This window comes from Petaurus breviceps, unplaced genomic scaffold, assembly GCF_028583685.1.
Source record: "Petaurus breviceps papuanus isolate PSGF00001 unplaced genomic scaffold, PetGlider_PUasm1.0 189, whole genome shotgun sequence".
Classification (NCBI taxonomy): domain Eukaryota; kingdom Metazoa; phylum Chordata; class Mammalia; order Diprotodontia; family Petauridae; genus Petaurus; species Petaurus breviceps.
This window is the reverse complement of record NW_027185809.1, coordinates 26,381,601-26,405,098: the sequence shown is the minus strand read 5'-3', so window position 1 is coordinate 26,405,098 and position 23,498 is coordinate 26,381,601. Positions and strand designations below refer to the sequence as shown.

Here is a 23,498-nt window from a genome sequence, read left to right as displayed (position 1 = left end):
GTAACTCAAAATTTTAACAAATGTTAAAAATTGTTTTTACAGACAATGAGGTATAGAAATCTATACTGCCCTACAAGATAATAAGGGGGAAGGGCATAAGAGGGGGGCAGGCATGATAGAAGGGAGAACAGACTGGGGGAAGAATCAGAATGCACACCATCTTGGGGTGGGGGAGAGAGGAGAGATGGGGAGAAAATTTGGAACTCAAAATCTTGCGGAAATGAATGTTGAAAATAAAATTAAATAAATTAATTTGATAAAAAAAATTTTCAAGGAAAACTGCCCTGATATTCTAGAACCAGAAGGCAAAATTGAAATGGAAAGATTCATCTCCTGAGATTCCCAAAAGGAAAACTCCTAGGAATATTGTAGAGTCAAATTCCAGAGCTCCCAGGTATTGCAAGCAGACAGAAAGAAACAATTCAAGTACTGTGGAAATACCATCAAAATGACCCAGGATCTAGTGGCTTCTACATTATGGGATCGAAGGGCTTGGAATATGATATTCTGGAGGTCAAAGGAGCTAGGATTAAAACCAAGAATCACCTACCCAGCAAAACTGAATATAATACTTCAGGGGAAAATATGGACATTCAATGAAACAGAGGACTTTCAAGCACTCTTGCTGAAAAGACTAGAGCTGAATAGAAAATCTGACTTTCAAATACAAGACTCAAGAGAAGCATGAAAAGGTAAAAAGGAAAGAGAAATCATAAGGGACTCATTAAAGTTGAATTATTTACATTACTATATAGAAAGATAGTATCTGTAACTCATGAGACCTTTCTCAGTATTAGGGTACACAGAGGGCACAGGATGAGTTGAATATCAAAGGATGACATCTAAAAAAACAAAATTAAGGGTTGAGAGAGGAATACATTGGGAGAAGAAAGGGAAAGGTAGAATGGGGTAAATTATCTTTCATAAAAGAGATAAGAAAAGGTTTTTACAATGGAGGAAAAGAGGGGGTAGGTGAAAGGGAATGAATGAACCTTACTCTCCTTGGATTTGGTTTAAGGATGGAATAACATAGGCATTCAATTGGGCATGAAAATCTATCTTACCCTACAGGAAGGTAGGAGGGAAAGAGATGGGGTGGGGGGAATGACAGAAGGGAGGGCAAATAGGAGGAGGGTATAATCAGAAGCAAACCTTTTTGAGGAGGGACAGGGTCAAATGAGAGAATAAACGGGAGGAGGGATAGGATGGAGGGAAATATAACTTTTTCACAACATGACTGTTATGGAAGTGTTTTGCATGACTACACTACACTAACCTATATCAAAGTGCTTGCCTTCTCAATGGGGCTGGGTGGCGAAGCGGGGAGAAAATATAGAACTCTATTTTAAAAATAAATTTTAAAAACTGTTTTTACATGCATCTGGGAAATAAGACATACAGGTAATGGGGTACAAAAATCTATCTTGCCCTACAAGAAAACAAAGGGGAAGGGGACAAGAGAAGGGGGTAGGGAGTTATGACAGAAGGGAGGGTAGATTGGGGGAAGGGAAAATCAGAATGTATGCCGTCTTGGGGTGGGGGCAGGGGAGAGATGGGGAGAAAATTTGGAACTCAAAATCTTGTGGAAGTGAATGTTGAAAACTAAAAATTAAAGTATGTCAACTAAAGATAAAATAAAATAAAAATCTAAAGACGTATTGGGTGCTTATTTCAGGGAAAAGGGAAAGCAGAGACCTTGGAAATTTTTCATAAAACTCTGAAAGGAAAAACTCAGGTTGGGATGAGCAAGGCCTACAACTTGCAGGTGGAAGAGGGTTTCTGGGAAACAAAACCTGAAAGCATGATATAAAAGCAAATATAAAAAGTAAGAACAAAGGGAATGTCCTTTTTCTATCAAGAATCACCTGAGAGGCATAAAAAAATAAACTATGTAGAAAAACTACATTCTTAGTATGTATGACCTTTTTTTTGTTGCATGCCATTAGAACAGATGTTAATTTACTGAGCCATATTTTCAAACCTGTTTTAAAATCCTTACCTATATAATGATCTCATTTAAGTCCATTTAATTCAATGCTAGGCCTCTCACTAGTGAATTGTAAGACTATGTAATAGCAAACTGAGTGGGACAAAATGTTTGACTTTTTCTGAAACTTAGTTTGATCTTTTTCTTTAAAAAAAAAAAAATGGAAAAAACTTGGTTCATAATTATTCTGTTTATCTTACCAGAAAGTAAAAGTGTAAGAAGTAGCAAGCATTAAAAATCATAAGTTTTAAAGGTCCAGAGGCCTTTAAAACTCAATCCCAGCCACCTCCAACATCCATTAATTTAAAGCTAAGATCCAAAGAGGTTAAAGGAAACTAGCCAAAAGTTGAAAAACAAGGGACAGAGCCAAGATTCTAACATGCAGGTCCTGATTCCAAACTGAACAATCTTTCTCCTAACATGATAGGGCTTGTTTTAGCTTGAGTTAATGCTATAGTACCAGCACTAAGAAGTTAATAAAAACAAGAAAACTATTCTTTTTTCTAGTAAAAGGTTAATCTATTTAGATATGCTCTGACTTGGTAAATGCTTTTGTAATTTACACACACTGCTTAAGCTTTTTAATATGGGTCACCACATACCACTATAAAGCTCGGAGGTTTTTTCTTTTATGACAGAACTTTTTTTTTAATTAGGCTCATCATACAACATTTATTAAGCACTTATTTTGGATCAGATGCTATGCTAAGCACCAGGGATACAAAGACAAAAATAAAAAAGTCCTAACCTCAAGCTTACATTACCATGAGGAGGAAACAGGTTAAGTAATACAAAGTAATTTCAGGGAAGAGTGCAGGGAAGGTAATAAAAAATAAGAAAAGGGGGTATGGAATTTTTGGATTTCGGTTTGTTTTTTATAGGAATGCTTTGGCACTTCACTTGAGCCTTAAAAGAAGATAGGGATTCTATGAGGCAGAAGTATGGAGACTTCATTCCAAGACTTGGGGAAAGTCTATGCAAAGTAATGGATGTAGAGGAATAAAACATCAGGATCAGGGAACAAGTTGGCTAGAACATTGAGTGTGTGAAGTAGAATATGCAATAAACCATGAAAAGTAGGCTAGAGTCAAACTGTGAATGGTATTAAATATCAGAGAAATGTGTATGTGATACTAGAAGAAATGGTGGTTGTCATTCGTTCTCGAAGAGGACCTAAATGACATCACTATGCTAAAGATAAGTTTCAATGTGTTCAACTGTGGCTAATCAGACCAATAAGAGTTCTAAATGTTCTACCACAGGTCAGGCACAATAGTCCGTGTGAACATTTGAGGTGGAATCTCCAAATTTGCACATCTTCCATTTCTTTTGAGCTGCTTCAATTCTGCTTTGCTCATAAAGTAAAGCACATTCTCTTATGTGGGCACACCATGCTGAGCAGTCCTGCGCCAATGTCTCCCATGTCACAAAATCAATTCCAAAGTTCTTGAGAGAGACCTTAGAGTGTCCTTAAATAATGCTTCTTCTGACCAACATGTAAACACTTGCCCTGTGTGAATTCTCCATAAAATAGCTGTTTCAGTTCTGCTTTGCTCATAGAGCCTAGCACCTTCTCTGATGTGGGCATGTTGTGCTGAGTGGTCTTGTGCCAGTGTCTCCCATGTCACACATGGAACTCCAAAGTTCTTAAGAGAGACCTTGAGAGTGTCCTTGTATCGCTTCTTCTGACTACCATGTGAATGCTTGCCTTGTGTGAGTTTTCCATGAAACAGACTTTTTGGCAAGCATAAGTTTTGCATTCAAACAAAGTGGCCAGCACATCAGAGTTGCACTCTTTGAAGCAGAGTTTGAATGCTTGGCAGTTTAGATCGAGTAAGGACCTCAGTGTCTTGGTACCTTATCCTGGCAGGTGATCTTCAGAATCTTCCTAAGACAATGCAAATGAAAACAATTCAGTTTCCTGGCATGGCGCTGGTAGACTGTCCAGGTTTCACAGGCATACAACAATGAGGTCAGCACAACGGCTCTCCAGACCTTCAGTTTGCTAGTCAATCTAATACCTCTTCTCTCCCACACTTTCCTTCTGAGTCTTCCAAACACTGACCAATGTGTGCATTAATCTCATTATCAATGTATACATCCCTGGAAACTACACTACCAGGGTAAGTGAACTTATCCACAGGATTGAAAATTTCTCCATTTGCTGTAACCAATGGCTCCACATATGGATGGTGTGGTGGTGACTGATGGAGCACCCATGTTTTCTTGGTGTTGTGAGGCCAAAATTAGCACAAGCAAAAGAAGCAATAAGAAGCCACTGGAAGGGAGGCAAAAGGTCAGACTTGTGTTTTAGGACTATCAGTTTAGCAGCTGCGTATCAAACGAAGTGGAGAAAATCCAAGACTAGAAGGCCATTTAGGAAACTATTACAATAACCCAGCTGAGAATGATGAGAATCTGAACTAAGGTGATAACTCTATGAGTAGAAAGGGGACAAAGATGTTACAGAAGTAGGGTAGAAAAGATAGCAACTGGTTAGGGAGCAAAGCTGAAATGAAAGAGAGTAAGAGATGACTCTGAAGTTGCAAATCTAGAAGACTAGAATTGTGGTACCTTCAAAAGAAAAAGAAATCAGGAAGAATAGGCTGAGAGAAAAAAAAAGATGATTTATCTTTAACATGTTGAGTTTGAAATATGATATACACAAATGGAACAACAAAGTTATATGGGATAAAGGACTGGATAAAACAGGAATCATTTGTACAAAGATTAGTGAACCCATCAAAGGTGAAGAGATGACAACAGTTAATATTACATAATACTTTAAGCTTATAAAGCACATTATGTATACTATCTCATCTGATCCTTACAACAATCTTGTGAGACAGGTGCTATTTTCATCTCCATTTTACAGATGAGGAAACTGAGGCTGAGAGGTTCAACTGACTTCCCAAAGTCACAGATTTAAAGAGAAAGGAATTAGAGAGAAAAATATTCAGCTTCCAGATCCACCCAGTTAGGCAGAAAAAATATAGATGATCCAACAAAGAAAACCAAGAAATAAATGAAAAATAAAAGAAAGCAGAAAAAGGGAACAATCTAGGAAGAAGGAAAAGTAAAATTACAATAAAGGGGTGAGGATTAACTCACATTAAAGGTTTTCAACCCATATGACTAGAATGATGGTAGCAGCACCCTTAACAAAAATAGGGATGTTAGAAAAAGGTGGTTGAGATGAAAGGAGATAATTGTTGGGAGCCAAAGAGGCCTGATCCAGGACTAAGATAATTACCCAATGATGGTGGACATGAATATCAGAGTTCCTTGAGATGAGCTTAAATTTTTTGTTAAGTTAGCTCCTGAGTCCTTTGTTATAGATTACACTTAAAAGGATGTTGTTTGAGTTCTGAGACCAATAGGCTCTTCCCCCAAGACTTTAGTTATTTTTAGATGGTTGGCTTCTATGCAAATGCCCTACAAAATGATCACTGCTTTTGGCTTAGGCCTTTAAGCCAGCTCTCCAGAGCATCCTTCGTAATGTGACTACATATGAAAAGAGTTAACTGACTCTTCCTAAGACTCTCTGACACCTAGAGAACAAATCCTTATCAAATTATCTATTCTCTGTTACTTCCAGGATACAACAAACTAAGGTAATGATAAGAAAAATTGAGTCCCCTTCCTTTGTCTCATTGCTCTATAAAAGCCTTGTCCTAAGAATCAATAAATGGAGTTCATGGTTCTTCCTTAACCTACCCACATGGCCTGGTCATTTCTTATTCACATCTCCGGTCATGCTTAAATGCTGGACACTGAGCAGCCCATGGCAAATAAAAGATATTTTAAGTTGATCTGGCTCAGGTATCATGTCTTCTACAAAATTTTCCCTCATATAAAGAAGTAAAAGATTATCTCTCCCTCCTCAAATTTTCTTAAGGCACTGTATATGGATCTGTCTTGCCCCATCACACCTTACTATATTTACTTGTGTACATATCACTCCTATATGAAAGCAGCATGGTATAGTGGAAACATTACTGAATTTCGAACCAGGAGCTAGGTTTTAAACCTGGTTGATACTTTCTGTCATATCTTAACCTCCAGAACTGTCCCATGTCTAACACATAGCTGAAGTTCTTGAATTTGTCAGGAAAGCACCTTTTAAATGATACCAAATATTGAAGGATAGAATTATCACCTTTTTAGAGGAAAAACCCAATGTACTTGTTTGGATCAACAACTTCAAGCAAAATAATACAGCCAACTTCCAGAAACTTGATAAAAATAAAAGAAAAATGTAAAAACACTGGACTAGGAGTAAGGAGATTTGGATTTCAGCCCCAATTCTACCATGACCTTACTAATGACTAACTTAACCACTCACTCGGGGCTTTAGTTTTCCCATCACAGAATGTAAAGTTTGAGCTAGATGATATCTAAGGTCCTTTCCAACTCTAAATCCTATGGTCTCAAAATACACTGTTTGAAATACTGACTTTCAAATGACCACAGCCTGATGTTTTCAAAAGTACTTTCCTCAAACAATACATCTAACAAATGTTACTTAATTGCATGATACCTATATACTAGATATACACATATATATTTATATATAATACTGGATTCCAGTATTACAAGAGTAAATAATAAAAATAACTCAAATAATAAGATGACAAAGATGATAGAAGTGGTTCTGTATAGTTTGTGGATAAACAACCTGCAAAGGAATAAGGAGGCGCAGAAAAGAAAAACAATCTGACATATGATTTAAGTTGCTTTAACTTGTGACTAATCTTCCTGACTATTCTCAGGACAGCTATCATCCTTCAAACACCACTAGCTGCTCCAGCAATATAGAACCGTAAAGTTCTTCAATATTTTTGTAATTGTACCAAAGAGACTGGGTAAATAAATCCTTTCTGGACTAAGAGAGTCAGAGTGTGCCATAATGGGGGCTTTTTGTTTTACTATGATTTGATGCAATTCATCTCTATGTCAAAATAACAAGCAGGTAGGAAGGCAGACCACTGTGCTACTATGTTCCAGGAAGCATGCTAAGCAATGGGGATACAAATATAAGCAAACAGGACAGACAGTCCCTGCCTTAAATGCGCTTACAATGATAATGAGGGAATGTAGGTCTAGGGCCTGGCAAGATACACTCATCTATTAGACCTGGGGGACCCAGGTCAGAGTCCCAGGTATGAATATGATGGTCAGATGAAAGGAGGCACAATGAAGAGACAGTAGGCAGCAGGACAGAAGCCTTATCTCCATTAAGGTAAAGCAAAAACTCACTCAGCAGTGGACTAAACAGAATCTCTGTTGGTTTGTCCATTTCCAACCAATTAACCTCTGCTGGTTTGGCAGTATTTCTAGAGGCCCTACCCTTGCATGGTATGAATATGAACTATTCTCTTCTACTTCTCGGACTAAGGAGAGAGGCTAATAAGTAGGAAATTTAATCCAGATTAAGGCAACAGATAAAAACTCTAGGGAATCAGCAAAGAAATTAATTGAAAAAATTAATACTTTCAGTAAAGTTACAGGCTACAAAACATCCTCTCCCCACCCACAGGAAAGTCCCATTCAAAAGAAGGACAAAATGCATGATATATGTGGTAGTCAATCTACCAAAGTAACTCAATGACTTTGTAGTTATACTTACAAAATGTTCCTTAAAAAAAAAAAAAGAACTTAAATAGTGACAGGGATATACAGTGCTCATGGCTGGGACAAGTCAATATAATAAAAATAACAATACTTAATTTACAGATGTAGTCCTACCAAACTATCAAAAGGATACTTTACAGAGCAAAATCTAGGATATCAAGGAAAATAATTTTTAAAAATTAGAAATTAATGAGAAACAGCACTTTTGGACCTTGATCTCTTTTAAAAAGTAGGGTAATTATCAAAATTACTTGGTATTACTTTAAAAAAAAAGGAAAGTTGATCAGTGAAACAAGACTAAACAAGCAGAAATAACTGAATTCCATAATCAAATATTTGATAAATCTGAAAATAAAAATTACCGAGGAAAGAACTACTGTAAAAACTTAAAGCAGTCTGAAAGAAATTAGGTTTAGACCAACATTTTAAACTACTTTCCCCAATAAAATCAAAATGGATGTGAACTGATTATTAAAGATTATACTATAAAAAATTCTACAAAACAAGATTAAACATACTTCTCATAGTTACAGGTAGGGGGTAAATTCTGAATCAAGTTAGACATAGGGCAATTATAGAAGATAAAATACTTAAATTTGAATACATTAAATTGAAAAGCTTCTACACAAACAAAATTTGTGCAACCAACAAAAGAAGCAGTCAAGTGGGGAAAAAAATCTATTATATATCTGATAAAAATCTGTTCTCCAGAATATGTAGAACATTGACATGTACAGATACATAGACAACACAGACAACTATGTAAGATCAAAAACTATTAATAAGTAGTAACTTATTAATTTGTGGATACATTATAATATTTATATTATTAGATCTACATATATTATTTACAATTTAGACATGTAGGCTTCATCTCTGAAACGTTATATTTTTACTTATGTCCTGCTTTTAACCTTTTAGAAAAATTAGTCTTTTACAAAATGAAAAAGAAACTTTAGCAAAAGTAAACAATAAATTAACCATGTCTGACAGTATATGTGATACTTACATAGACATACATAGACCCTGACTTTTACAATAAAGAGAGGGAGGTGGATTTTTTTTTAATTTTATTTAAATTTCTCGATCACGTGAAAAAAAATTTTTTTTTAATTTTGAGCTCCAAATTCTCTCCCTCCTTTCCTCCCCCGCTTTGAGAAGGCAAGCAATTTACTATAGATCATAAAAGTGCATTCATGCAAAACATATTTCCCCATGTTGCAAAAGAAAACAAGAAAAACAAAGTAAAAGAGTATGCTTTGATCTGCATTCAGCTCTTTTTCCAGAAGTGATTTTAGTATTTTTCCTAAGTCCTTCAGAATTGTCTTAGATCACTGCACTGCTGGGAACAGCTAAATCATTGATAGTTGATCATCATACAATATTGCTGTTACTGTATATTATGGTCTCCTGGTTCTTCTCACTTCATTTTCCATCAGTTCATATAAACTTTTCCAGGTTTTTCTGAAAGCATCCTGCTCGTCATTTCTTTTTTTTTTTTTAAAGCAATAGGGGTTAAGTAACTTGCTCAAGGTTACACGGCCAGTTATTTCTGGGTGTGGTGCTGAGTATCTGAGCCCGGATTTGATCCAGGTCATCCCGACACTGGAGCCGGTGCTCTTACTCGCTGAGCCACCTGGCCGCCCCTAAGCAATTGGGGTTAAGTAACTTGCTCAAGGTTACATGGCCAGGTGTTTCTGGGTGTGGTGCTGAGTATCTGAGCCCAGGATTCGATCTCCAGGTCATTCCGACACTGGAGCCGGTGCTCTTACTCACTGTGCTACCTGGCCACCCCTCGTCATTTCTTACAGCACAATAGTATTCTATCACAATCGTATATCACAACTTGTTCAGACATTCCTCAATAGACAGGCATCCCCTTAATTTCTAATTCTTTACCTCCACAAAAATGCTGCCATAAATGCATTTTTGTATACATAGGTCCTCTTCCTTTTTCTTTGATCCCTTTGGGATACAGACCTACTACTAGTGGTAGTGCTGGGTCAAAGTATGCTGTTTTTTGTTTTCTTTTTTGCAAGGCTTGCCCAGGATCAAGAATGATCATTATAATTACACAACACTGGTATAATTGTTCCTTTGTAATCCAACCAATGTATTTGATTTTATGTACTTAAAAACATTATTTTAACAGAGGGTCCATAGGTTTCACCAGACTGCCAAAAGAGTCCATGACACAAAAAAGGTTAAGAATTTCTTTCATAGGATTATTCATGCAGATGCACACTGAAGTTAGGAAAGAGATGTTCTTCCATTTCTTCTGTAGATGGTCAAGCCAAAAATCCTATTTACAAATCTTTTCCCAAAAAGAATCTGTAATGTCTTGAGACCTGATGCAATCCACACAGTATGATTTGCAACAGGAGCTTCTAGTAGACCTCACAAGGAATCCCTCCCTAAATGAGACTCTGTGTTGGATCCCCTCCATCACAAACTCAAATATTTTTGGTGAGCTTACAAGGAATATGTATCACTTGATGTTTAGTATCACAGAGTCATTGAAATGGATTATTTCTATTGTTACATCTTCCAAGGAATTTTAAAGATATATGCTATGTACTTTTTTTTTTTTGCTTTTTTTGGAGGGCGGAGGGCAGGGCAATGGGGTTAAGTGACTTGCCTAAGGTCACAAGGCTAGTAAGTGTTAAGTGTCTGAGGGCAGATTTAAACTCTGGGCCTCCTGACTCCAGGGCCGGTGCTCTAATTACTGAGCCACCTAGTCACCCCTGCTATGTACTTTTAAAACATTGATTTGGGGGTTAATTTTGCAGCTACTATAAAAAACTGAAGATATGATCATGTTATTTAGTAAAACTAATTGAAGCAGATACTTGTGAAGTCAATGAAAAGCGTAAAATCTTTAATGTGAAAATATAATCTTGAGTATAAGGAAGATATATCTGTGACTATTAGAAAATCAACAACCATGTCCCCCAAACTAGCAATTTAGACATTTTAACTAAAATTCTTTTTTTGGTGGATTTTAGAGGCTAGTTCAGCTAGATCAACATGAAAATTTTAATATTATGTAGCTAATCTATTCCTAACCTAGAAAAGAAACATTAAATCCTCTTGCTTTTCAATTCTCCAACAACTTCCTAAGAATGAATTAGTGATCAGAAATAACTGGCCGTGTAACCTTAGTTACTTAACCCCAATTGCTTAAAAATTAAAAAAATTTTAAAAAAAGAATAAATTAGTGAAAGAAGCTAAAACTATGAAGTTAAAGCTGTTACAAGGGCTTAGCTCCATGAAAACAGTATATTACCTTACAAAGGATTTTCTAATAGGGTTTAGTTATGATGTATTAACAAAGTTACTGGGAAATGGAGTATACCTGAACTTTAGTGATTTTAAACATTTCATGAATGTAACTTACTTTAAAATCTTGCCAGCAAAAAAACTAATTCATTTCTGTGTCCTTTAGCTGGTACTATAAAGTATTACCACTATTATCACTAATTTTCTTCTACAATTAATTATTCCAAGTCCTGAGTATTGAAAATGTCAGGAAAATAACCTAGAGATGACAAGCAATCCTCTAAATTATAAAAATTATTCTTAAGATACTACAAGAACAACCCAAAGTCTATGCAAATTATCAGTTATAATCTCAGTTCCATAATGGCATTATCAGGAGTAAAATTTTAATTTTAATTATGGGAGTTTTTTTTAAGGATTTTAAAAAATAAATTTTAACAATTTTAAAAATCATTTTTGGCCTAATGAAAGTGAATGTCTCTTTAAACTTTGGTCTTTTTTGTTCCATGGACCCCTATGGCAGTAAGGTGATGCCTATAGATCTTTTCTCTCTGAATAATACTTGTTAGGTACATTCAAATTGAAAGAAATGCAAAATTCCAATTTGGAGATTAGTGAAAATAAAGACAAAATGTTTTCCCCATTCAAGCTCATGGATGCCCAGAAATCTAACCACTTACACAGGTGGGAATCTGTAGATCCGCAGTTAAGAATTAATGCCTTAGAGGTAACCTAGTCTAACCACCTCATTTTATAGAAGAAGAAAGTGAAGCCTGAAAGGACTAAACTACGTGTATGAATTGGTAGTTAAGTAGCAGAACTATATTTTAAACTCAAGTCATCTGAGGCCAAATCAAGTATTCCTTTCTGTTGAACCATAAATTAGCGGTTTCACTATGCTTTTATACTATGATAATACAAAGACATTTCCCAACATGCCAGAGCCATACACAAAACAGACCATTTCTGCTCATGCAGATCTTAAGCTTTCTGCCATTCCAGCTCCACCTAATTTCTACACGGCCTTCAACTTCATGTTCAAACGCTAGTCCTCCATGACAGAAGTAATCTCTTCTTCCTCTGAACACCCAAAACACTTTTTTCTCTCTTTCTTAATACACTTTTAAATGTTACAGTTTATTATAGCTAAATAATTGTATAATCTCCCCCCCCCCATCCCAGACTACTGATAGGCTGAAGAGCTAGTCTGTTATAGTTATTCAGTTGTGTCTGACTCTGACCCCCTTTTAGGGTTTTCTTGGCAAAAATACTGGAAAAGTGGTTTGACATTTACTTCTCCAGCTCATTTTACCGATGTGGAAACTGAAGCAAATACGGTTAATGGATCTGCCCAGGGTCACACAGCTAGGAAATGTCTGAGGCCGGATTTGGACCCAGGTCTTCCTGATTCCTGGTCCAGTGCTCCATCCATTGCACCGCCTAGCTTCCCTACATTGGAGAGCTGGTACTGTATAAGTATAAATAAGTACGTCTTATTCATCATCATATCGTCTGTAACATCTACTATAATGCCTTATAAAATGTAGGCCCGCGCGCGCACACACACACACACACACGTGCACACACACACACACACACAAATGAATCAACAAATAACTGTTTCAGGGCTTAGAGATAGAAGGAACCATAGAGAAAGTATAGCTTAACTCCATGTCATTTTTTACATATAAGCAAGTATTTCAATTCTCCTCTTCTCTGTACAATCCTGGCCACTTTCAGGATCAATCAACATTCAGTTCAATAGGCATCTAGAGGTTGAAATCTGACTTGTACTTACATTGGTATAGGGAGCTCCTTGGAAGGAAAATCTCACTACCAGTGCAGATCAATATCGGCTCTGCAACTTGAAGAGTTTCACAAGGCTGCAGTACTGAGATTAAATGGCTTTGCCCCAGGGTCACACAGTATGACCCTCTATCTACTATATCCTGCTACTTCTCTCAATAAACATTTAATAAGCATCTACTATATATAAGACACTACAAAAGTTCTTTTGGTGCTACCCAAGAACTGGAAACTTAAGGGGTGCCCATCAGGTGGGAAATGGTTGCAAAAACAATAGTATATGAAGGCAAAGGACTACTACTATCAGCATAAGAATTAAATAAGAGAGGCAGCCAGGTAGCACAGTGAGTAAGAGCACCAGCCCCAGAGTCGCATCCCGGCTAAGACACTTGGCACCCACCCAGAAACACCTGGCCGTGTAACCTTGAGCAAGTTACTTAACCCCAATTGCTTAGGGGCAGCCAGGTGGCGCAGTGAATATGAGCACCAGCCCCAGAGTCGGGATGACCTGGGATCAAATCTGGCCTCTGATACTTAGCACCACACCCAGAAATAATTGGCTGTGTAACCTTGAGCAAGTTACTTAACCTCAACTGCTTTAAAAAAAAAAAGAATTAAATAAGATAATCTTTGTAAAACAGTACAGTGCCTGACACATAATAGGTGCTTAAAATTATTTCCTTCCTCCCTAAGAAAGGAAGGGGACAGTTACAGAGAAACATGGGAAGATTTGTATGAACTAATGCAGAGTAAGTGAACAGATCCAAGAAAACACATTTTACGCTTACAATACTGTAAAAACATATAACTTTGAAAGATTTCAGAACTCTGATCAGTACAAAATAAATCATGATTCCAGAAGACCACTGAAGAAGACAGCTACCCACCTCCTGACAGAGGTAGATAAGTGGTACAGTGACTAAACCACTGGCCCTAAAGTCAAGAAAACTTGAGTCCAAATCCACCCTCAGACACTTACTGTGTGACCCCCGTAAATCATTTTAACCTCTGCCTGTTTGTCTCAGTATCTTCATCTGTAAAAAGGGGAAAATCATAGCACTTACCTCCCAGGACTGCTGTGAAGATCAAATGAAATCATCATAAAGCATTTAACACATTGCCTGGCACAAGTGCTATATAAATATTATTTATAATACACTAAATATTCAGAATGAAAGACATATTTTTGACATAGTCAATGTCCAACTTTGTTTTGCATGCCTATGAATATTTGTTAAAAGAGTTTTTTCTCCCCCACCTCCACCAGAAGAGAGAGAAAATAAATAATTGAAAAAATGTTTCCATTTAATACCAATAAATAAGACTACTTATTGCCCACTTCCTGACCAAGACAACTAGGTGGCACAGTGGATACAATACTGAGCTTGGAGTTAGGGGCACTCACCTCTCTGAGAGTTCAAATCTGGCCTCAGATACTTACTGGCTGGGTGACCCTGGGCAGTTCCCTTAACCCTGTTTGCCTCAGTTTCCTCATCTAGAAAACGAGCTGGAAAAGAAAATGACAAACCACTCCAGTACCTTTGCCAAGAAAACTGCAAATGGGGTCATGAAGAGTAGGACATGACTGAAATGACTGGACAACAAAGAGGTCTTCCCTCAGCAGTCTGCTTAAAGAGGCAGTAGGTCTTCCAGTGAAGACTAAAGATGTGTCTAGTATGTTATGCCGTAAATGTTTAGTGCTTTCTAACTCCAGTAACTTATGATTTTGAACATAAGTTATTGGTTCTAATGGGAAAAAAAAGAGAAGTATACAAATGGCTATAATAAAGGGCAGAATGTACGTACGAAGCTTATTAAGAGCTGTGGAAGCTCATTAGGAAATGCTTTTTGATTTTCAATAAATGAGAAAACAATCGAATTTCAATTTAAAAAAATCTCAAACTAAGCTTACTCAAATTCACCTCATCTTTCAAAATAGCCACAAAACCTTTCACTATGAACCAAAAACTTTACATAATTCAAGTAAATTCCCTACGTCTTCCTGTCCTGAATAAATCTTTACTAAAAAGCTATTCAACTAACAGTTAAATAATTACATAATTTTTATACATTCTAACCTTAAAAGTTGTCCAAGCTCTACTATGTGACCCATGTGGTAAAACTTTCCATTTCACACACAGTATAACCAAAACATATCTTCTCTATCCAAATCTGATCTTTCTCTTACCATTCTGGTTAATGGCACCAGACACTTAACTTCTCTGAACCTAGTGTCCACATCTCCTTCCCTCTGAGGAAAGAGGCAGTTAAAAAAAAACACAAAGGGGCAGGGGAGGGTAATTGAGCTAGAACAAAGGATTCTAGATTTATAACCGGAAGGAACCTTGGAGGCCACGGTGACAAACTCTCTCATTTTACCAAAGATAATCTCTAAGATCACTTAAGGCACCCAACCTCAAGACCTCACATTCATCTTTGAGTCCACCTTTTCTCCCATTCTTCCCAACATCCCCATATCCAAGTACTTCTCTGTTCAGTCCTGGCCACCCTACCTCTTCATTCTCTCTCTAGATGTCCTTTATCCATTCCCACTCCAACCATGAATTCTGACCCTTATGACCTAATGCTTGAACTACTTTCACAGCCTCCTTTATAAAACTGGTTTCTCTACTTCCAGACTATCCCAGCCCACCCCCATCCTGACCCCTTTAAAATACACCATATACTATAACCTTCCTCTGAAGGTTACAAAACTATTACTTCCTTGGTAAGAACGTTGAGGGCTAACTATTCCCTACCAAATAGCAATCACCATTCTCCAGTTAATAAATGGTCAAAGAATATGAACAAGAAATTTTCAAAGAATGAAATCTAAGCTATCAAATGACCATGTGGAAAATTCCCCAAATAACCAGTAATTAGAAAAATGGAAATTAAAGCAACTCTAAGGTTGCTCTCACCATACCACTCACATACATCAGACTGGCAAAGTTGACGAAAAAAAAGTGGAGGAACTTTTGGTAAAACACATACATTGATACACCACTAGTGGAGATATGAATTGGTCTGACATTCCTTAAAGCAATGTATGTTAAGGGGTCTAGAAACTCTGGGTGAGAGCTTGCTAAACCCTTTTCAGGGCTGCTCATCCACCTTTGATGTCCACCTGTCACCTAACTCTCACCTGTGGCTCCAAGAAATTTGAAAATACTGGTCACACCCCAACAAAACCCTCTAAGCAGATGGGCTAAACCAGGTTCAAGGTAACCAACAGGCTTCAAACTGATCAGTGAGTTAGGGGGAATGTCTCCCCAAACATGTGAAAACTCCCCCACTCCACCCAAAGAATGGGTGGATGAAAACAATTTATCCCAATGGCCATGAAGGCAGCTTAAGCAGGCTTAAGTGAGTGAAGTGAAGTGCTTAGAGTTTGGTCAGACACCGAAGACACCAAGGTCATTCACTGCATGCTGGGTCATCACTATTCCTCTTGACTTTTGTCTAGCTACTAAGCTTTGATGACTCTTGAAGAAAGAGTAAGGCTGACTACTCTGTGCAACTCTGCCTCACTTAAATCCAATTCTGAAAAAGTCAAGATATCACCCAGTAATATTTGGTCTTCTTCAAAAACAAAAAGAACAACAGCAAACAATTTGGAACTATGACCCAAAGTAACTAAAGTGTACATAGCCTTTGAACTAGCCATCTCATTGACTCTGCCTCTACCCAAAAGAATTCAAAGAAAAAGGGAAAGAATCTATTTGTACAAAAATATTCATAGCTGATCTTTCTGCAGTGATAAAAAAAGAGCTAGAAATTAAGGGGGTACCCACCAACTAGGGAATAGCAAACAAATTATGTTACATAAATGTAATGAAACAGTATTGTACAGTAAGAATACTATTTGTAACTAGTATTTATGTATCGCTTTAAAGTTTGCAAAGTGCTTTAGTTATCTCATTTGTTCCTCACAACAATCCCCATTTTACATACAATGAAACTTGAGGCCAAGAAGGGTTAAGAAATTTGCACAGGGTCACAAAGCAATTAAGTGTCTGAAAAAGGATTTGAACTTAGGTCTTCCGGCCTCCAAGTCCAAAGGAATAACAGTTTCACAGAAACCTGAAAGGATTTCTACGAACTGATGCAGAATAAACTGAGCAGAGCCAGGAGAATAATTTATACCATAGGTCCCCAAATTTATTTGGCTTATTGCCCCCTTTTCAAAAAAAATTACTCCATGCTCCCCTGAAAATCTATTTTCTTTAACCCTTTAACAGTTTTTTAAATTTGCATCATTTCAAAAATATATAATTTTTTAAAATTATGCATCTTAAAATTAATAATTGATTGTAAATTTGTGATTTTTTCCTACATTGAAATTTTGGTGATGCAACATGGAATCACTTAACCATATAATATCGTAATGTAAACAAGCTATTACATGCACATATTCCTGCTGATGCATGCTGCACTTCCCACAATGCATGACATGCTTGTCTACCTACACTTGCTTGTTAAGACCTGTCAGTGGACTTGAGCTCTGATCAGTTATAACTTGCATTATGTATGTTTATTTGGAAAATAACGTAATCACTTTGACTTTAATTCTGTTACATAACAGATGAAACATGTACAAATGGTTTTTCAAAATTTTCTTCTCTTCTTTCCTTATGCTTCCACAGCCCCCTTATTTTTATTCAATACCTCCCAATTGCATCTGAGACTACTATTGCCTTCCCAGTGTTCCAGCACTCCCCACGGGGCAGTATCACCCACTTTGGGAACCTATGATGTGTGCCATAATAATACCACTAAAACAAACAACTCTGACAGACTTAAAGAATCCTGATCAATGAAACAACGATTCCCAATGGTGAAACATGCTATCCACCTCCTGGCAGAAGTAAGGAACACAAGATACAGAATAAGAAATATTTTTGGACATGGACAAAGTAGGAATTAGTTTTGCTTGACTATACATATTTGTTACAATGGTTGTTTTTCTTCCTTTTTTTTAACCAATGGGGTAGCATGTAGGAGGGAGAGAAAGTAAATGTGTTGTTTAAAAATTTTTTAAATAAAAATAATTTAAAAAATAAAGACAACACTCCTTAATCTTACTTACTTTTAGACTCTCCGCAACCTACCTTTCTAGTCATATGTCCAGTACTTTCTAGCCATATGTCCAGTACACTTTCCTGTACTTTAACTCAATTCAAGCTGGCCTTTTCACTATGCTTTCCTACCGTCTTGTCTCTGTTTAGTTATTTCCAATTCCTGGATTTCCCTCCCCTTCAATTTTCCCTTCTCAGTCTCCTTTGCTGGATCATCAGCCCTATCACACCCCCTGTGGGTCTACTCCAAGGTTCTATCTTGGAGTATACTACACTATGTCCTCTTCTCTCTCTACATTGTCTCTTGGTAACATCAACTAATCTCTGCTAAATGAGATTGGTAAGAAGGACAAGGAGATGAATACTGGAATTGAAATTAAAGATACTGCTTTTAGTGTTTGTTCTACAGAATTCTCTGAAAACATGCCATGAATTTGTACCACAGATTTAATTATCATCTCTATGTAGATGACTTATCAGATCTATACATCTAATCCTATTCTCTCCCCTGGGGTCTAGTACAACAGCACTACTTTGGGGATTATTTCAAAATAAATGTCCTGTAGGTATCTCAAATTCAATATGGCCAAATCAGAACTCAGTATCTTCTTCCCTCCCCTGAAATCCACCTACTACTTAAATTTCCTTTTTCTGCTAAGGATACCATCATCCTTCTAGTTACTCAGATTAACAACCTGGATATAATCTTCAACTCCTCACTCTTACTCATCTCATTTAACCAATCAGTTACCAAATCTTGATTGTTCCTACATCTCTCACATATGTCCTCTTTTCTTTACTGTACTTACACAGCCTCCACCCTAGCTCAGACCCAGAATACTTCTCACCTAAATTATCACAACAGAAAAGCCTCCTGTTTGGTCTCCCTGCCTCAATTCACTTCCACTACATGGCATTTTCTTCACAGCTTCAAAATAAATTTTCCTAAAGTATAGATCAGCCCAACTCACCCTTCTACTCAATAAACCATAGAGTCTATTCCTTCAAGACTAACCTACCTTCTCGATCTTATTACACACTATACTCCTTCACATATACTACAATCTAGTCAAACTAGCCATCTTCCTCACTTCTGCCTCTCGTAATCCCTAGTTTCCTTCAAAATTCACCTAAACTACCACCTTCTACATAGAGCCTCAATGTCCACAGCTTCTAATGCTTTCCTCAAAAATATCACCTTGTAACTTGCATGAACTGATGCTGAATGAAGTGAGCAGAACCAAGAGAATACTGTATACATTAATGGCAACACTGTATAATTACCCACTTTGTCCAACTTAGCTCTTCTGAGCATTGCAATAATCTAAGACTAATCCAAGAATCATGATGATAAATGCTACCAACATCCAGAAAAATAACTATGGAGTCTGAATGCTGATTGAAGCATACTATTTTCTTTTATTTTTTGTTTTTTATTTCTCATGGTTTTTCCCTTTTGTTCTGATTCTTCTTTCACAACATGACTAATGTGTAAATATGTTTAAGATGATGGTTCATGTATAGTCTATTATCAGATTGCATGCCATCTTGAGGAAGTGGGAGGGAGGAGGAGGGAAAAATTTGAATTCAAAGTCTTACAAAAGTGAAAGTTGAAAATTAAAAATTAATTAATTTTTAAAATATTACCTCGTAGCTATTTTGTATCAACTTACACATTTCCCCAGGTTAAACCATAAGCTCCTTAAAAGTAGTGACTACTTCACTTTTGTGTTGATATTCCCAGTGCCTCTCCTGACTTAAATTCTATCTTACCCTTCACATTCCAATCAATCAGTGAACAATTTATAGAACACCTACTCTGTGTTAAGCACTGTGCTAAGTGCTGGGGATTAAAAAAAAGAGGCAAAAAGTAGTCCCTGCCCTCAAATAGCTCACAATCTAATAAAGGAGTTCCAGCTTTACATGCTACCTACATTCTCTAGGAAGCTTTCCTTGAATCTCAATCAGAAGTATTTTCCTCTCTTCTATGCTTCTCAGAGCACCTCATTTCAACTCTTTTGCTCAAGTATGTTCTAGTTTGTATTAGTTATTTTTCTTATCTCCTCCACTGATTTTAACTTGGTTCAAAGTCAAGGACTATTTACTCTGTATACATTTTCCCCGGAAAAAAACTGTTTTGCAAGTTGTTTCCCCCTTTAGAATGTGAGCTCCTTGAGAACAGGACCCATCTTTGCTTTCTTGTGTCCCCAGTCCTTAAGCACAGAGTTTGGCACATAGTAGGAACTCAATGTTATTCATCTTTGTACCCTGACCTTCAGCACGGAGCACTGCCTTGAATACATCCTCTATAAATAAATAAATAAAGCATATTTTCTAACATTTTCAGAGAATTCTATAGAATAAACTCCAAAAGCTATGCCCTTAATTTCAACTTCAGTAGAGACACTTCTCAGTCTACAGAAATCCCCATAAGCAAATCCAGCACTTAGGTTTATTTTACTGTACAGTACTATGCACTTTTTTTCCACTCCTCCCCCTCTTCTTGTACCTGCCTCTTTGCTTGGTACTCCATAGCCTCCGAACCCCCAAACAAACAAAAAAAAAAAACTCCAAATGAAAGCAGAAGGGAGAGACCTTCACTGTTGTTGCTGCCTCAAGATGGGGGGGCTGGAGACCTCCTGAACCAAGAAATGAGATTTTTGCCCCACTCTGCCCACTTACCTATTGTGTTCCCTGTGTCTCTCTTCACTCAGGTACTGTCCCCATCAGCCCCTACATGCCACCAGTCCCCAGTCCTCTGCTGTCTATACCTATGTCTAACCCCTATTTGTCTGCCCCACATCCTCCTCTGGGCTTCTGGTCTTAACAGACCCCTCCCTCCAAAGACAGGAAGCCCCTTTCCTTCCTGACTTCTTAGCCCACGGCATAAGCAAATTGGCATTGGGCAAAAATACAGAAAAATCACTTTATGTAGGTCCGAGGACCAGTCCACTTACATAAAAGCAAGAATTGTCAGTGACCAGCCCACTCATGTAAAGTAAGAACTGTCCATATTCTCCTTCTCCCTCCCTTTTTCTAATCTCATTTAACAGAGTCTGTTAATTAGGCCAATAGACTTGACCTCAGTAATCACAGTGCCTGGGAGCAGTTAATTTATGGAACGCTTTGTTCTAGGAAGACATTCACTAATCCACATATATGACTAAAAAAGTTGTTTTCAATTTAGGACTTTTCTGGATATATGAGAAAAAGCTCAAAAATTCCTTGTGTTAATACTAAACTGTTCATGCCCCTTTAGAAATATTTGTAAGATTGCAGTTAGAAAGACAGTAAATACAGCTCTTCGCCAAACAAATTATTTTCTCTTTCCTAATTGCTAAATATTAAGACTGGACACTGGAGAATAAACAAACAGCAATGACGCATCAGTGGGATTCAAGTAAAAAGTGATTAAAATTATGTAATTTACATACAATAATCTGCAATGTAAAAGAGCAAACAAAAAAGTTCGTGAAAAACAAGTAATTTTAATGTTTATAATAATAAAAATTAGGCTTTTTCACCTCAAACTTCCACCCAATATAGTCATTCAATACAAAAGAAGTTTCAACAACAAATCAAAAACCTTATGGAGAATCTCATTTTTCACCTGGAACTCATTTAAAGAAATGATCACTTTTCTTTTAACAAAAGAACTGAACTGTCAAAAAAAAAAAAACCATAACGTCAAACCTAAAAAGATAGCAAAATATACATTTAACTCCTCCTAGAGTTATTAGTCTAACAGGCTGTGGTTTAAATGTCTTAGCATTTTTTTAGCTCCACAAAGAATTACCAACTGAGAGAAAAAATAGTTTTAGGAAAACACACCTCAAGAACAAAGTTAACGTTACTTTCCTTTCCTCCCTTCCAGTTACTAAGCTACAATTATTTTTAAAGTATCATCTCTTTCACCATACCGTAATGCCCCACCCTAACCTGAGGTGTCAAAATGTTTAATCACCTAGAGCTGTCAGTGCTAATACGGCTAAAAAACAAAACCTTTAGGAAAGTTAATCAAAGATAAATTCTGCAACAGGCAGTACTTTCCTCTTCCAGTAGGTAAAAGGCCTTGAAACAAACCAAACAAATCTCCTTAAACACCATTCAAACCATCCTCCTCAGGTTACACATGTGAACACAAGAACCAGGAGCATGGCGTGTGAAAGAGTGTGATTTTTAAAGAGACATATAAAGGTAAAACGCCAGAGTTTAATCTACTACCTTTAAAATGAGCTAAATACAGCACATGGATCCAAAGGAGCCACAAATATATTTTAAACATGCTCTCAATACTGGGGATTGGTTAAAGGGGGGAGGGGAAAGTGGAAGAGTGGATTCTCTTCACATGTAAGGCTTTAGATGAGAAGGGAGCTCTGGTAAGGGGCAGAGGAGCCAAGAGCAGGCCAAAGAGAAAGCCAAAGTCCCCAAGAGGAAATGCCGAAGCTCGGCCCGGGTGGGGGGAGGGGGAATAATAATGTACTGAAGATGCTGAGAACTGGGCCCACTCGTTCTGATTCGCCTCGGTGGGATGCCAAGAGTGTGAAGGCCCACCTAGTGGCACAGACTTGGGGAAGGGGGGAAGTCACTGCGCCCTTAATTCCTCCAGGTCACCCAATTCAATAGATTGAAAGAGAGGCGCCTGAAGAACATCAGAGCCCGGAGTAGCCGCGCCAGGGAGGGGAAGCGTGGGAGAGCGGGTTGAGTAGCCAGCCTCCAGGAGAAGGGGCAGCGACGGCGGGGTTCCGTGCTCCCCCTAATGGGGGAAAAGGGGCGGGCAGAGGCGGGGGTCTCCCTAAGGGAGAAGGGGCTGCAACTTGGGAGGGGGGTGCCCTAAAGGAGACGGGGCGGAGAGGAGGCATAAAAGGGACAAGCAGAGGCAAGGGGCAGATGGGGCAACGATGGGGATGTCACCCTAAATGGGAAGCAGTGATGGGGGGGGGGGGGGCCGGCCCTAATGGGGAAGGGGCAGCGAGGGGGGGGGGGAAAGGGGGGGGGGGGGTTCCTGAAGAGGAAGAAGGGGCAGGCAAAGGCAGGGGTCGCCCTAAAGGAAAAGAGGCGAGACGGCGGGGGTGGCCAGTGGGGGGAGAGAGGCGGCGATCCCCCAAGGGCGAGAAGGAGCAGCGATGGCGGGGGGTCCGCCACCAGGGTCGGGAGGCGCCCCCCAGCCCCACGTCGGGCTCCTCCGGGCAATCGCACGCGCACACGCTCACTCACACTCACCATGTAGAGGGTGAAGGGCAGGCCGAGTAGGAACAGCCACAGGTAGAGGTGCAGCGCGTTCACGAAGGTGCCCTGGTGCGGGTCGTAGTACCAGCCGCCGCTGAGCGCGGCCCACACCCCCTGCCGGAGGATCTGCAGCGTCTGGGACCCCATCCCCGCCCGCCCGCGCCCGCGCCCGCGCCCGCCGCGGCCCCCGTCTATCCCCCTTCGGAACGCGAGGAGATGGGACCGGCGCCGCCGCGGCTGAGGCCGGAGGAGGAGGAAGAGGAGGAAGAGGAGGAGGAGGAGCCCGGCCTGCGGAGGGCCGCCGCCATCTTGTCCCCTAACACCCCGAGCGGGGCCACCGCCGCCGCCGCCGCCGCCGCCGGCCGCCGGCCAGCGCCCCCGGGCCCCGCCCCTTCCCCAGCCTGGGCACCGCCACCACGACCGCGACCGGAGCCCCCGCCAATCGCCCTCCAGCTGGATTGCTGGGGTGAGAGGGAGGCCCAGCC

At 38.8% G+C, this 23,498-nt stretch overlaps 1 protein-coding gene across 4 annotated transcripts in view; it reads right to left on the bottom strand.

Annotated features, from left to right (window-relative positions):
- The window catches only part of PCNX1 (pecanex 1), a 255,281-nt gene extending 231,993 nt beyond the window's left edge, over positions 1-23,288 (bottom strand). For 2 of the 4 annotated variants that reach the window (XM_069092078.1, XM_069092079.1), the window contains exon 1: positions 23,008-23,183. In XM_069092078.1, the coding sequence (XP_068948179.1) occupies positions 23,008-23,160 (153 nt within the window). In that variant the 5' untranslated portion in view covers positions 23,161-23,183. Of the gene's footprint in view, positions 1-23,007 lie in introns of all 4 variants that reach the window. The other 2 variants (XM_069092081.1, XM_069092080.1) reach the window with 2 other exon arrangements.
- Positions 23,289-23,498: the final 210 nt, after the last annotated feature.